This window comes from Takifugu flavidus, chromosome 21 (genome assembly GCF_003711565.1).
Source record: "Takifugu flavidus isolate HTHZ2018 chromosome 21, ASM371156v2, whole genome shotgun sequence".
Classification (NCBI taxonomy): domain Eukaryota; kingdom Metazoa; phylum Chordata; class Actinopteri; order Tetraodontiformes; family Tetraodontidae; genus Takifugu; species Takifugu flavidus.
Genome location: NC_079540.1, coordinates 3,035,461 through 3,050,463, shown reverse-complemented (window position 1 = coordinate 3,050,463; position 15,003 = coordinate 3,035,461). Strand labels below are relative to the sequence as shown.

Here is a 15,003-nt window from a genome sequence, read left to right as displayed (position 1 = left end):
TTTGTCCTGCCCGCACTGTGTTTCTGTTGGTCATCTGTCAAAACGCTCGTGACTACCATCACTCTTCCTTTGGGAAGATTGACAGGTGGTTTGCAGGTAAAATGATGTCAACTCAGTTCACTGACCTCTATGCATTGCCCCGAGCAGAGTCTCTCTCTGTCTGACACACTGACATGTTTAATGTGAAATGCTGAAATCTTGCCCTCTCTGCCCTGGAGTTGTTTGCCTGTGCATATTTGCATATCTCCATGTGGTCTGCTTCACCTGACAAAAAGCCCAAGCACTTTATATCAAAAACGCTGCCTTACCCTATTGATAAGTAGTTGGGGTTTTTGTGCTAATCTTTGTGACACATGAGACTGTCATTTATATTAATTCTTTTATCTTTTTTGTGTAGGACAATTGCTGAGTTCTGCAAAGAAATATCGAAAACTGCAGTTGGGTGTATGACACAACATTACAGGGTAAACTATTTTTAAAACTTTGGAAAGGGTTAGACAATTCTATATAATATAATATAAACATATTTTCAGTGAGCATTAACATCATCAAACATTGCACTTCAATAGAAGGGTGGGACATTAATGCTAATTTGACTGTATATCACCAATATCATTCCAACCCTTTAACCCTGGTACCAGCCAAGCTCAGAGCTACTGCCAGCAGAGAGTTTTTCGGAAGCCAAATGGAGTGACTCAGGAGTGACATTTGTTTATTGCACCACGTCAATAGAAACAATCAAACCCTTGAGATGATTCTTCCCAGATCTTTACAGTGGCTTGAGGTGCAGTAATTCCAGGCAGTCCAAGGTTATCTCCAGGACACTCTTTACCTGGAACGGATGGACAGGCTCAGCTCACTTATCTGTAAAAATGAACTTGGGACAGTATGCACAGACCCACATGTCTACCAATCAACATGATCATGTTGTTTCAGACATTTAGTAACACCCTATAAGTTTTTCAGGGTTGTGGTTGATATGAATGTGAAAAGATTTGGACCTCCTAAATGTACATGAATGAGTTTCTATTTGCACTCTAGCTTCTTGTTGTAATATTAAAAGTATACTATAGTATAGTGTTCTACTATATATAACGTATAATCAAAAATGATACCGCTTTTAAGATAAGACGATCATACAAGCGCGTGTACGTGTGAGTGGCAGACAGAGAGAAAGAGGGAGGGAATGAACAGCTTGTCTGTCAGGTGTTCGTACTCACATTAGTCATGTAAAAAACAAAAGATCGGGGAAACAACAATAGGCAACACAGAGAGCATCCAGACTCCTCTTAGTGTCATCCGATCCTGTGTGAGTGTGTGTTGGGGGGGCCTTTCTTCAGGGGGTGAAGGCGCCTCATTGGCTGCCATATTGGGGTCACACTAAGGTCAGGACATGTGTGATGGATGGACCAGTATCTCTAGACCGCAGCCCTTCTCCCAGTCTGCTCTCCTCCTTTGGGCCTCAGATGCACTGAGGCATCCTGGCTGTTCTCCTCAGTTCACGTGTCTTTGTGTCAAAATATCTGGCCGAGTGGGACTGAACTCTAGCAGAGAAACGGACCTCGAAAACACTGGAGGACACACCTCGAGGTGAGTTCCACCACAGATGTCTGCCTCCTGAACTCTAACTTCTCACATTCGGAACATCACAACACGCCATTTCACACTCGCCACACCACAAACTATGTGACATCATTTCTCCTCTCCCCCCTCCGTTTCCACCTCTATCACACTGTCAATCCCTCTATTGGCACTGTTCTTTTATTGGCGCACAGTGATACACATCTGTCAATGAAGGAATTCATTTTGGTTGCCAATCACAGCAGGGGAGTGGTCATCAAGTACAGATGTGCCAATATCTTGACAACCCTGATGAGCTCTGCTGGAGTAATATGATCCAAAACATGGAAGTTCAAATACACACAGGAAAAAAATGTGTTCATTGAAGCAGAAGTCCTCCATTTCCACTATCACTGAAATAGACACAAATGGAAAAGACACAGCATTAATTGGATAAAAAGCTCTGACATAACTCAGTAAGCATTGTTATAGCTGGTAGAGGTAAAAGTGAAGCATGATTAAAACACTAGTTAATTGTGCATTTAATGATGAGCATAGGTAATTTATTTTAGTCATGTTTTATATTCTATTTTAGGATTTTTTGGATTTGCAATATTCTGAAAATGCAACAAAACAATAATGCATGTTTTCTCTCGCCAACAGTTCACCTCAAGACTAATAAATTGTCTTAGATGTAGGCCAAAATGCTGATGAAAACAAATTTAAGTATTCTGACTGTGTGCACGGTTGTGGCGAAATGGTGGTCAGATCAGTGGTGATTTAAAATGTCTTGGGATTCCTTCATGCTCTCGTCAGCCTTTGCAAGACATCCTAAACAGGCAGACATTATTGGAGCTTACCACACAATTTAAGAAGTTATTTTTGTTTTTGTTGTTGTTTCTCTCATCGCACACACACACACACACACACACACACACACACACACACACACACACACACACACACGTTTCATCTTCTTAAATAGTCTTCACTATTCCTCTACTATTCGAATTAGGACGTCTAACTTGATTAAAATAAAAGAAAAATGACTTATAACATATAACCCTAACCCTAATATTTATATTTTATAAAGTATGTTTTAACACTTCGTCTTGTTTCATTGTGTGCTTGTAGTACATTTCTCAGATAATTTATGTACGAATGTTAGTTAAAATAATTTATGTTTTTCGGCTCTACTTGTTTCTGTCTTGTGTGGCTTTTGCTGGCGTGATAATTTGGGGTTCTTTTTAACTTCAGTATTAACTTTCTACAACATTAAAAATGTAAATAATCGCTTTTAATCAAATCCACAATGTGGCAGATTAAATAGGTTGTTTCATTCAAATAGAAATTCAAAAGAAATTGTGTTTTCAACTTGCACGCGGCGGCTGGGGACGCTCCAAGGACGCACGAAGCGTTTAATTCCTGTGACAATCCTGGAGTATTTAAAGCTTTGCACATCTTTTCCCAATTCACGGCGCCTTAATGGTTTTCATCAAGCATCTGTCATCGTCCATGTGTTTATCTGTAGGTACTAATGGGAACCATCAGCTGCGCTGGGCCAAATTCTGAAGGGCGAAGCAACGAAAACTCATTTCAAACGAACTTATCCCCTTTTTACGTGAAGTTAGCGAGTATAGTGTTTTGGTCAAACAAGTCCCTGGAGGTGGACTGTGACTGCGTAGTTCTGGTGCTTGTTTGCCTGTAAACTCTTGTTTAGGTCAGCGTGCTGCTGTGACAACAAACTCAGGTTGTGACCGGGGGTTGACCCTGCAGCCCCTTTTGAGGATCAGCTGCGTCTCTAATCCGCTCTGCATCTGCAGAGCGCATGAAGAAGAAATTCTGGTTTTTTAAAAGCGAGACAGCGAAAGGTGGTGAAGAAGGAGCAAATACAACAAAACAAACAGCGGTAATTATAAACCCCCGTATCATCTTACAAAGAAACTATTTTTAATCGGAAAAATATCACATATCATTCTTAATTCACATCATATTTGTCTAAATACAAAGAAATGTGACTTCAGTAATTTGGTTGCAGGCAAAATTGCAGTTTTATTTTAAAGTAGTCACGTTTGATTTAAATAATATGTCTAAGGATTAATTTTTATGCGTAAAGAGACACAGGTTGTGTTTCCATTGGGAAAATTCACTGTCAGAAGATGAAGAAATTGTTTCAGCTTGTTATAATAACGTAAATGAAACAAGAACTAATATTTTAAAACGTTTTCAAAAATTAATCTGTCTTTAAATGTAAAACAAATACGAGACTACATTTAATAAATAAACGTTTCTATAAATAAATAAAGACAGAAATGGCTATTTTAAAACAGACTCCTGGCACCTGAATGAAAACAGGGTTAAAATATTGCAGATGCTGACCAGTAATTCAATGTTCATATACTCTGGCCACCCAACAATAAATTTGTCAATCTTGTTTCTCAACTTGCTCTTGAACCCTCTTGAATTATCTGTTCTGTAGACACTGTTTTATCCCATGGCCTAAACTTTAAGCCCAAGTTTTCCTCTTTTTTAAGTTGACCACAAAAGGACAAATCCAACTCGAGCAACATGTCTGTGTACACAAGTAGATACTTATACCGAAACAAGAGTTCGTCCAACAAAATGAGAGCGTCTGCCGTTATATCGCCATCTCGTCACGTTCAATGTCCAAGTATAGGCGAGACCTGATTACTTACAAGACTGTGAAGGTAACATAGACTTTGCCCATAAATGTGCCGTAAATAAATCAGACTTTTGTGCGTAAAACTTACTTTCTGAGCAGCCACACCGCTGCAGCGTCCCCACAGCTCCACAGTGGTGACGCTCCTGCAGGTGCATCCTAGGTAAAGGTGAACTTGGCTCATTAATCATGGTTCTTTTGGCGCCTTTTCCCCTTTTATGGTCAGATGGATTCGCAGGCTGCACACCAGGAATTAAAACACAAAAGAACTCCTCTTGCGAGTTTAGACAAAGATACACGCTACAGCTTGTAATCTGCAAAACTTGTCCGGAGTTTAGATTAGGTATTTAAAAAAAATCCCCTTTGAGAATAAAATGCACCTAAATTAAAGACTTTGTGAGAAAATAAACGTATCCTGCTGATTGATATGCAAAGCTGAAAGGTTTCACAGTTCATCAGGTGGGAATGATGACACCTCAGTGTAACTCGGAGTGAAAAGTTAACGCTGACAGAGGCTTTGGGGGCCCCATCCCCAGTCGATAGCCCTAACCTCGGTGTTTTAATCAATAGAGTTGTTTTTTTTGTTCCCTCAATAAGCCCAGAGCTCGATAAGGTTGTCATCACAAATGACGCCGACGTCCGCGCTCTCATCTCCGCCGTGGATAAACTTGCCTTTCTTATGCCAATAATTCTTTACCCCAGGGACGGGAGCGCGCAGAGACGCATACATTTAGAATCCCCGCGCCTTAGAAAAGAGGCATGTGGTGTTGCTCAAACGTGCTCTTGCTTCGTGGATTTGTTCTGATTGGGCGGATTTGGGTGGAATATCTGGTTTAAAGACCTCTTAAATAGCTTTCATTCCAAGATCTCCCTTGATAATAACAAAGATGTATGTCAAGGTAAACGCACTTTAATACATACCGCTGAGCCATAAACGCAATCTTGACCAAAAAATTCAAATGTGCTTCATTTACACCAGGTGTATAACAGATAAAAGCCAGGAACATTATTGAACATGAAGGGCTCCCAACTGATAAAACTCAGCGCCCCGCTAATAACACGTGAAAGCAACACGGATCATGCAAATCTCACAAAAATACACCCAGACAGGCCTCAAACACAACACGGCGTAACAGAGCACTGTTGACTACAAACGAGGTTGCTTTGTGTTGCTTAACTGACGACATCTAGTGCAATCAAGGACATACGCACATCTTTAGCACTTTTGAGGTATGCATCTGTGCAAATTTAACTTTGCCTCATCACAGATCCGCATTTCGTGCCAGATGTGCAGCATTCGTCCGTCATGGAACACAAAACACAGTATAAAACTCTTGTTAAACTCGGAAATAATCCCATGTGACAGTCGACCATGCCATATAGTGCATGGCTTTTTCTCATCCATTCCACTCAACTTTGTTCTTGACGCATTGTTTATGAACTTATATACAGGTGGCCTGATGACCAACGACGCTCTTTAGTTGGAGGGATAGGAATCGGCCCCAGATGACACCGTGGATGACGTGGGAGACGGGGTGGAGGGAGCGGAGACGGACTTCTCTGATTCTCCATCTTCAACTTTCTCCTGATTCCTCTCCCCGGAGTCCGATGATGTAGGTTTGGTTGGCAGTAGCCCTTCCTTTTCCCTTTTCTTTTGCTTCATCCTCCGATTCTGGAACCAAATTTTAACTTGAGTCTCATTGAGCTGTAACGCGGCTGCGATCTCAACGCGCCGTGCACGGGTCAGGTACTTGTTAAAGTGGAATTCTTTTTCCAGCTCTGTCAGCTGCTTGGTGGTGAAGTTGGTGCGGACCGTGTTCGGCTGTCCTCCATAGCCATATTCTCCAGACCTGCCTACATAAAGAGACATCATTTGAACATGTAAAGCCCACTTACTGTACATATTAGTCTCATCAGATATTTGGCTTTTTCCGAGAAACATTTACCCACAACGAATAATGCATTAAAAGAAATCGATACATGCAGTTACAGCTATTCACATAACAATTTAAAAGAGCTAAAATTACAATTGAACATAATTTGTTACTGTATACTGTGTATAAATATTTATTCACATGGTTTCATAAGAAATGTAAAGCGTCAAAGACCAGGAAGTGTCAAATTTAAACTCTTAATTCCTTCTAAATGAATTTAGTCAAGAAGGCTGCCTGGCACACACCCACACATTCACTCAGACACTACAGCACCTACCTGTTTTGGGCGGATTCCTCTTAACTTTCATCCAATCGAAAGTCTGTGCAGATGATGCGCTTTCAGACAGAGGTGAGCAGCAAGCTTCCAGGTGCGCTGCGTGTAGCGGTGACAGCGGGTTTGAGCATCCCGTGAAAGGGCTTGGCTGTTCATGCCCAGCGCCATAGGCAGAGTGGGTATACTGCAGCTGACCCAGCGGGGTGGTGCCGTACCCCTGACGGTGCTGAGACACAACAGAGGAAGAAATATTGCCCGAGTACATCAGCGGGCCGCACTGTGGGAACCCGGCTGCCGGCTCTACTTCCTGGTTAAGGGGGTAATGGTTGTATGTAGTGCAGAAACTTTGGGGTGCATAGCTTGAGCTGCAGGCCGAGTGGGCCCCGTAAGCGAGGCCCAGTGAGCTCACAGCAGCCTGGTATGACTGGTGAGGGATGCCATCAGGAGAAGCCCTGCTCGCCATGAATCGGTCATCCGTCCCGCAGTTGTTGACTGACACCGCGCAGGACTGGAAAGTTGTAATCCCGTGGTCCGAGTGGAACGCTCTGACCGAGCACGAACTGCCTTCACCGCTCATCACAGAGTAATCTAAGAAGCTGCTCATTGTGGCATTGTTCTGCAATGGGGGCCGAGGGAGCCTCCGCTCTTCAGACACCCTCTGGTCTTTATCTCTCTCCCCTCTTACCGTGAGTGACGCCCCGCGCCTTTCCGAAACTCGGTCATTATCAGAAGACGCAATTGATGCGCGCCGGCCGATATCAATGAACAGGGGCTGTCACGTGGACCCAGGTCAGCCAGTCAGGTACGCGCCCTTATCCACTAAGCCGTTGACGGATTGGTGTTTGAGTGGCTATTTAAATTCCAGGCGCTCGTCGATCAAGGTGACGCGCGACGCCTCTAATGTATTGGTGGAGCAAACAATGAGCTGGGAGTCGGACGGCGGTCAGCAGCTCCGGGGTCGCACGGCGAGCAGGAGACTACGGTTGCCACGCTTGTAACCCCCGAGGTGCACTCTCCTGCCCCTCTCAGCCTCTGCGCAAGATCGACCTGTCACTGTGACCTCAGGTATGCCATATTTGGAGCGTAGACGTACATATGCGCGTGTTCAACAGTGTTTGTGTTGGGATGGATGTCCGTATTTCTGACTTCGGTGAGACAGAACAGCTGTGATGTCATATATAAATAATTGTGTTACGGTCTTGTAGATGAATAGTTCAGAGTGCGTGTGCCATCGCCTGAGGCTGTAATGGGCCATCACTGTCCCATTGCAATGCGAAGTGTTTCACGCTTTGAACTGCCAGGCATTTGCTCGGCAAATATTGTCACAGCCTTCTCCTGGTAGCAAAGGAGAAGACGCGAAGTTTGTTTCCAGACAAGAAAGAATTGAGTTGCAGCATAGTCAAAATAGCATTCTTATGTTAATGTCTTCTCCATATGGTGCACGATGAATATTTTTCAGCCTTACAGGGAGGTCACAGGTGATACCTAGGGCACTGATTATTATGACTGTATGGTATTCATTTTTCCCCCCTCCCAAGGTCGTAGAGACTGTCATCTACTCGGTTTAACGCCCACATATATTCATTACGCATGTATGGTGATCAAATGATCTGATAATGCCAAGCTCGTAGCAGGGCTAATGCGCCCACATTGCCCGGGGTGCGAGCGCGGGCTGATTATCCTGTTAAGTTCATCAAATAAAGCTGCTGGAGAAATTAATGGTTATGGAAAGCTACGCTGGGAGAGAACTGAGGGGGAGAGAATGTGCGTGGGAGAGCTGCGGCGTCAAGAGAGCAGAGTGCGCGACCAGCCTCTCGGTGAGGGAGGAAAGGAAGAGGGAGGGGAGGGAGGCAGGGAGGAGGAAGGGGAAATCAGATGGAAGGACGGGTGCCCCCACTGGCCATATGTAGCTTTGCAACCGTAAGGCTATTCAGAATGACGATCTGATACAACGACATTATGGCAATTAAATCATTTAATTATGCAATATAAATAATGCAATTCTATTCCTTAGGATATTCTCCTTTGATTTAATTACATTTGATTTTAATGTAGTCACTGACCTCACACACACCTCTCATTAATATATTCCCAAACATATTTAAGTGTATTATGCCCTTCCTATATTTTCTTTAATGAGAGATTTTTTTTTTAAATCCCACTAAATACTTTATGAAAGAAAAAAGAACTCCCACCAGTTTTTTTTTTTTTTAAAGCGCAGTGGGGTCAATGCTACCAGCTCCTCCCCACCCCCACCTACAGTCTCTGTCTCGTCAGCTGCCTGCTGCAGCCCAGAGTGGGTGCAATCACTGCCTCGCCTGCATGTGGAAAACTGGCCTAAAGGAGCTTTCTGGGCTCTTTGTGTGAACACATGCGCGCAGAAAGGGCGCGTTGTATCGGAATGATTTGGTTAGACTCGCCCTGTGGTTAGTGAGGAGGAGTGCAGTCTACACCACTTTACCCCCTTCTCCGTCTCACATGCAGAGTCGAGTGAACCAGTATTGGTTAACGTTCAGTCAGTCGATGGGCTGCTTATGGCTTCCAGATCATTCGGTAAAACACTCTGCCTAAGTCCTGAGATTGTTTATTGCAAGTGTGGATGAGATATTAGATCGATCCGTCAAGTGTTGCAACCGGTGGTTGTTTTGGCTGTTAGTTGAACACGCTATGAAGCCAACTTGCAAAGAGGTACTTACTGATTCCCACCAGTCGCCTCAATTTTAGTAATATTCATAATCCCAACATTGACCTCAAGCCCTTATTCTGCAAATAATGTTATAAATCATCTAAAATGCATAAAAATCTTGATGAAGGGACCCTATTAAGTAACTGTCTATTTCCCTTGCTATTCTAAGATAAATGATAATTTTAGTCTCTTTTGGGTTTGAATTTTAACACGCAGGAAAGGATTTCAGCGTCAAACTAAGCAGGCAGCTACTACATACTGTCACCAAGCCAGAGCCGTGTTTAAACAAGCTATAAAAATGAATTATTACCAAACGCACGCAGAGACTCGGCCCCCTTTAACACGAGGAATCGGGAGTCCCATATGAAAATGTAAGTGGGGTTTTATTTGTGCACATTACGCCACAATTGGTCTCTTTAATGTCCGTCTCATTCATGCCACGGAGTGATTTATGAGCTCCTGAAGGCAAACATGGCTCGGGTATTTGCCTGCAACATGCACACAATGTTAAGAGCCCTGTCATGTGCACATATTTGCTTTTACTCGGCATAGATTTAAGATGAAATTAGAACGGACTCATTTCTATCATATCAGTGTGAGAAAGGTATTTTTAAGGCGTTGTTGAAAATAAAAAAATGAGGCTTTTGGTAAGTTTTCGTGTCCATCTTTTCATTAAAGGCTTACATATAAATGCTAGCGTTCTTAGATTTTTATCTTAGTATTTACTTTATATGCATCCTATATATCGATGTACGACATTAAGATTTACAATGCAATTAAAAGAATTGTAAAAAGTGAAACCTGTGTCATCACAGTGCCACCCGATTATACAAATTATATTCATTGCCAACCTGTTGAGAAATTTGCATACGGCTCTCTATTTACTCTACTAATTTCATTTTAGTTTTCTGCATGGATTTTTCAGGTTAAAATTTTATTTATATTTTATAAAGGACTCAAACACACCATGAAAAGCTTTGTAACAAGTTATTTATGTTCTAACAAAAATATTTAAAACATTGATAGCTATACAAAAATAATAACGATCAGGTTCCATAGGCCTATTATTGTATCGTAATTCACATACACTCGTAATTTCCATTCCAGGAGATCAGTTTGTTATTGTAAATCCGCGTTGTTTTTGAGCAATATCCACTTACTTAATTTCTTCCTTACCTTGTATTAATCGTCAAGTCAAATACCATGAAAATAAATGTGCCATATTATCAAATAACGTCAGTTAATACCATCGTAGGTTGATTTTACTGTCCGAAAAACAGTTACTGTGATTGATTTTAGTTAATAGCTCAGATGTTGCAGGTCGATTGTAGTTAGAGACTCCGAGAAAAAATAGAAGCTGTCCGTAGAAATGTCCACGGGACTGTCCAATGATTCCGACAAGCTCGGCGAGGCTGCATCGGAGAGCTGTAGGCAGGAATCCGAGGAGAAAGGTTGAAAATCGTGTATAGAAACATCCAGAGCCGGGGGACTGTCGCCATTGTCCGGGCCAGATGCCGAGCCCGGGCCTATTGTTGACATGCAGCCTGGAACAGTAGGTGACGGGTTGGGAAAATGTTTCAGATTTTTGTCATTGCTGTTCAGCGGCGCAGCAGCAAAGCCCATGGACACGCTATTGTGGTGCTGCTGCGCCGAACCGTGAGACTTTTTCTGAAAGGAGCAGGTATCTCTCTCCAGCAGGGCCCCGCTACGATCAAACACGGGGGCCTCGTCCTCTTCGTCGCTGTGAATCCCCTCCTCGGTGCTCGGGCCTTTCCCTTCAGCATTGTGGTTCTCCTTGCTCTGCGTCTGCCGTTTGTGCTTCATGCGCCGGTTTTGGAACCACACTTTGACTTGTCGCTCGGTCAGGTCCAACAGAGCCGCTATTTCCACCCTCCGAGGCCGGCAAAGGTACTTGTTGAAGTGGAACTCCTTTTCCAACTCCAGTAGCTGGGTGTTTGTGTACGCTGTCCTTAGCCGACGGGAACCACCTCCTCCTCCCCCGGCGCTCTCCACGATCTCAGGCGAACCTGGAAAATAAACGGCGCCACGATATTATAGAATGTCTGGCACAGTTCTGCAGCACAAGATCGCTGCTTATGAATTTCACAATCACTGTGCCACAGAACACTGCAGCAAAATGGGCGCGGGTGCCGCTGAGTCCACCTAATAAGTTTTAAAGCTCAACGGATAACCATCGCAGTGTTTTATATTTAATAACACAGCCAACGTAACCATGAAGTCAAGCCAGTGCGCCCCAAAAGCAGCGAGGGCCAGTGTGGGATACTAATGAATGCTCCAGCTGCCCTCCTCGGCAACGGCACTCCATCACTCTTCATTACTGTCACACGCGAAAACCGTGCAACGGCTAAAGGAATAAATCATTTCTCATCACCAAACTTTAGCCAAACTTTTACCCATTTTGCCCCGAAGCACAACCATATGAAACCAATAAGCCCATATCCGAACAAAAGTCCCGTTTTTAAAAGAAAGGCCCCAGTTGGGGTTCTGGTTGTAGCAACAGCTAATAAACACGTTTTAAATCACCCACCTTTTGGGGAAAAGCATACAGGTCCGTTGGAGATGGTAGTAGTGGTGGAGTTCGGCAGGTGGTTCCTTTTGGAGGCTTTCTTTTCCCGCATCCAGGGATACTCCGGGGGTAAAGAGGCTGTGGGCAGCGGGCTGCATCCATCTGGGCTGTGTCTGGGCCGGCCGTGCCGCGGATGGCTGCCCGGATTCAGGCTAGGAATGGTTTGCTCAAAGGGAGGAGGAATCAGTGTCGGACGTGAAAGCGTCGAGCTCTTGATTGATGAACTTTGAAATGAATCAGCGACAGGGGGGAACGATGTCAGGCACTCAGCAAGCGACGGCTGACTATTGATAAAACCGCTCTCTCGCTCGAATTCGTAATTCATCTCCACTCCCTGAGAACCGAGGAAAGTTTGCACGCTTGTTTTTAGAAATGTTGCAGCCTTGCGAGGAAAAGGGAAAAAAATATTCAAAAAAAATCTTCTCGTGGTGTTTTTTCTATATCACTGATTATGGTCGTGTGGGGACCAAGCTACTATTAAACTATTGAATTCATGGAGACAAGGTTGAAATTGGACCGAATAGGCTGTCACATGATTACCTCTGCCCAATGACAATTTGGGGTTTAATCAAAAGAAGCCACTGTCTGCATGATTGATCCAAAAAAAACTCAGATGAAGATCGCCTCGCTCAGCTGGGACGACTGCTTTTATTTACATCTTTGTCCGCTGAGTTTATCCTCCTCTCGCTCCTCCAGTCCAGTCCACTAAGCTACAAAATGTGTTTTTTTAAGAATGGCTGACGCTCACCATTACAGGGAAGGAGCCCAGCTCGGGGTGCGCGGATTCGTGCACTCCTCTTTCTCGTATTGTTTGAGGATGTCAGTCGAGAACGCCCCCGCCGCACAGACACACGCACACACAGACAAACAACCACAGAACGCACACACATTTCTTGCCAATAGCTATAGCAAGAGGCTACAATAGTGGAAAAGCATCAAATCATTTCGTTGTGTCCATTACCAGGAAGAGATGTGATTGTTTAAAGATGTGGAATAGTGAAATCTGCATTGACATTTCCTACAATAAAATACAATCCATTAAGTTAACACTGACAGATATTACACTATCAGAACTTTTCTTTGCATAACAGATGTTTAGTACATATTAGCTACAGAAAGTACCCTATTTCGAATATGACTCTGTATTAAATGTATATATTTTTTATAATGCAGTTAACATACCAATGCACCGGGAGAATTGAAAATTGCTAAAATAATCGGTACATTTCTATATAGTTCAACATCACCCCAAGAAATATTTGCAAAAGATTATTTGTGGTCATGTTTTGAAAGCCACAAAACTGAAGAATGAAGACAGTAGGTGTAATGGGGAGAGATGCTGTTGTCTGTGTATCCAGGAGAAATGTTCCCTGAAATTACATTAAACCAAACAATAATGCATATTCACAATTGACAACGACACCATTTGAGGGGTAGTTATGTAGCTAGAAGTGTCAATGAATGTCTCTTCCCTGCGGCGTTGCAGTGGTTTTTATAGCCCTTCCAAACTAATCTGCGCAAGCCACGTTCGAGGTGCTTGTTGCCTAAGCAGCACATGTTGTATTTCCTTTTTAAAAAAATATGTCTTATTGGGAGAGTAAGGAAGTGAGGGAGAGAGGAAATAAGAGAAGTGGTAGGCCTCTCTAGGTTTGTTGCTTATATACCAAACAAAGAGTGCTGGAAGCCTGTGCGCGATCAATCTTACTCGCCAAAAGGTCTGACAGCTCGGTGCCCTCGCAACACATTTAAGGCTTCTAACTCTCCCCCGGATCAAATGCAGCCAGGAAACGGCGAGAAACACTGGCCACTCAGATTAGAACCAGTTTCTGCTCGGAGTCACAGCCAGGCTGTCGCTGGAGGGATCTTTTAAGAGATAAATAGGAACGCAGCAAAAAAATGCGCCTCATGCGTCCATTTCCTTTTTCTAAGGAGGAGGTAATGCGCCATCGGTGAGTAGGGCGAAGCTGTTTCTGTACCTGGCTTTTATATTGACGGGTTCCTGGATTGTAATTTTAACGCCATGAATTTATCGCTTTGGTAGGCAAGGAGGGTTTTGAACCCAGACCTTGTAGTGAAGGACAGAGATGTTCAGGGAAGAGATTGATGGCGTTTTTTTTTTTTTAGAATTACGCACAGGCTTTGTGTCCAAGGAAATGAGTGGGTGGTGGCATTTGGTGCAGCTCTGCCTCTCCTACAAACTGTGGAACAGAATTGGTTCAGGGATTTTTCCACAGATGAAAATACAAAGAAAAATATAAAACTATATTTTATAGTTGAAAGACAGCCCAAATGAGTGCCTCACTGCATGTGCGTATGTGTGTGTGTGTGTGTGTGTGTGTGTGTGTGTGTGTGTGTGTGTGTGTTTCTTCCTGTGACACAGTACGGTTCAATTGTTCAATGTTTCCCTACTAACCATATGTCACGTCTGCTAGTGTTCATGCCCTTTCATATCAGTCAGATTGAGCTGAAATTGCTCCTGTAACATATGTGAGAACAAAAAATACATATATTAAATATAGCGTTTGCATTAAGCCATGAATCCCAAACGAACTGAATTTCAAAAAAGCTTTTGAGACAGGCCTGAGAAAAAGTATCAACATAAACATAAATAAAATAAAAAATAATTTTAAGGTAGAAAATAAGGCATTCAAAGATAGCTATATTTTAAACATCCATCTATAAAATATCAATAGGTATTTCCATGAGTAAAAATAACATTTTAAATCAGATTAATAGCATGGACATTTGGAGTTAAACTGACATGTGAAAATAGACAAAATGAAAGAAAAATAATCCCATTACGGGTTTTATTCAACCTGCATCCTTCCTGACTCCCATTTTAGCGACTGAACCTCTCAAGGAATAATTTTTTAAACCGTTTCTCGTGTAACTTGTGGTCTCTTTACAGAACCTCCACGAAGAGCCTGGTGACATTTTTATTATTATGGATGTGCCCACGCAGATGAGAGGAGGGGAAAAGGCCACCCGAGAGGTTGCTTCACGTCGAAACAAGAGAAAGGCAAATCGAGGAGTGTTAGTTCAATAATTGTTTTTATCTGCGGCCGTTTTATTGTATGTTAATGATTATAAATAGGATTACAGGATTTTGTAATATTTTCTGCATGTCTTTGCTGTGAATGTTTTAATATAAATATTGTCTATACCTTGTTTTAACTGAAAGCATTTATATTCATTTATAGCACTATTATTTCGCATTGTTTAATCTGTAATTGGTTTGAGTTTGAGCACCCTCATGAAAATAATAAAGCATATTTAAGGATT

The 15,003-nt window shown here is 42.8% G+C and overlaps 2 protein-coding genes and 1 long non-coding RNA gene across 4 annotated transcripts; 1 reads left to right on the top strand and 2 right to left on the bottom strand.

Moving 5' to 3' along the window:
• Nucleotides 1-695: 695 nt before the first annotated feature.
• Nucleotides 696-7,376, bottom strand: hoxa1a (homeobox A1a). Of its 2 annotated transcripts, none has more exons than XM_057020327.1 (3): nt 6,452-7,372; nt 4,332-6,094; nt 696-1,973 (listed from the first exon to the last, which is right to left on the bottom strand). In XM_057020327.1, the coding sequence occupies exons 1-2, from the start codon at nt 7,050-7,052 to the stop codon at nt 5,718-5,720; spliced, it is 978 nt and encodes a 325-aa protein (XP_056876307.1). In that variant the 5' UTR covers nt 7,053-7,372; the 3' UTR covers nt 696-1,973; nt 4,332-5,717. The 2 variants fall into 2 exon arrangements, with proteins under 2 accessions (XP_056876307.1, XP_056876308.1); XM_057020328.1 differs by lacking the exon at nt 696-1,973 and having other exon boundaries at nt 5,772-5,912; nt 5,992-6,094; nt 6,452-7,376.
• Nucleotides 7,377-10,107: 2,731 nt separating this feature from the next.
• LOC130518024 (homeobox protein Hox-A2a) lies at nt 10,108-13,059 on the bottom strand. The gene is made up of 2 exons (XM_057020326.1): nt 11,683-13,059; nt 10,108-11,161 (listed from the first exon to the last, which is right to left on the bottom strand). Exons 1-2 carry the CDS (start codon nt 12,044-12,046, stop codon nt 10,434-10,436), a joined length of 1,092 nt encoding a protein of 363 aa, XP_056876306.1. The 5' UTR covers nt 12,047-13,059; the 3' UTR covers nt 10,108-10,433.
• Nucleotides 13,060-13,395: 336 nt separating this feature from the next.
• LOC130518028 (uncharacterized) lies at nt 13,396-15,001 on the top strand. The gene is made up of 2 exons (XR_008947897.1): nt 13,396-13,670; nt 14,630-15,001. It is a non-coding gene; the product is annotated as an uncharacterized LOC130518028 (long non-coding RNA).
• Nucleotides 15,002-15,003: the final 2 nt, after the last annotated feature.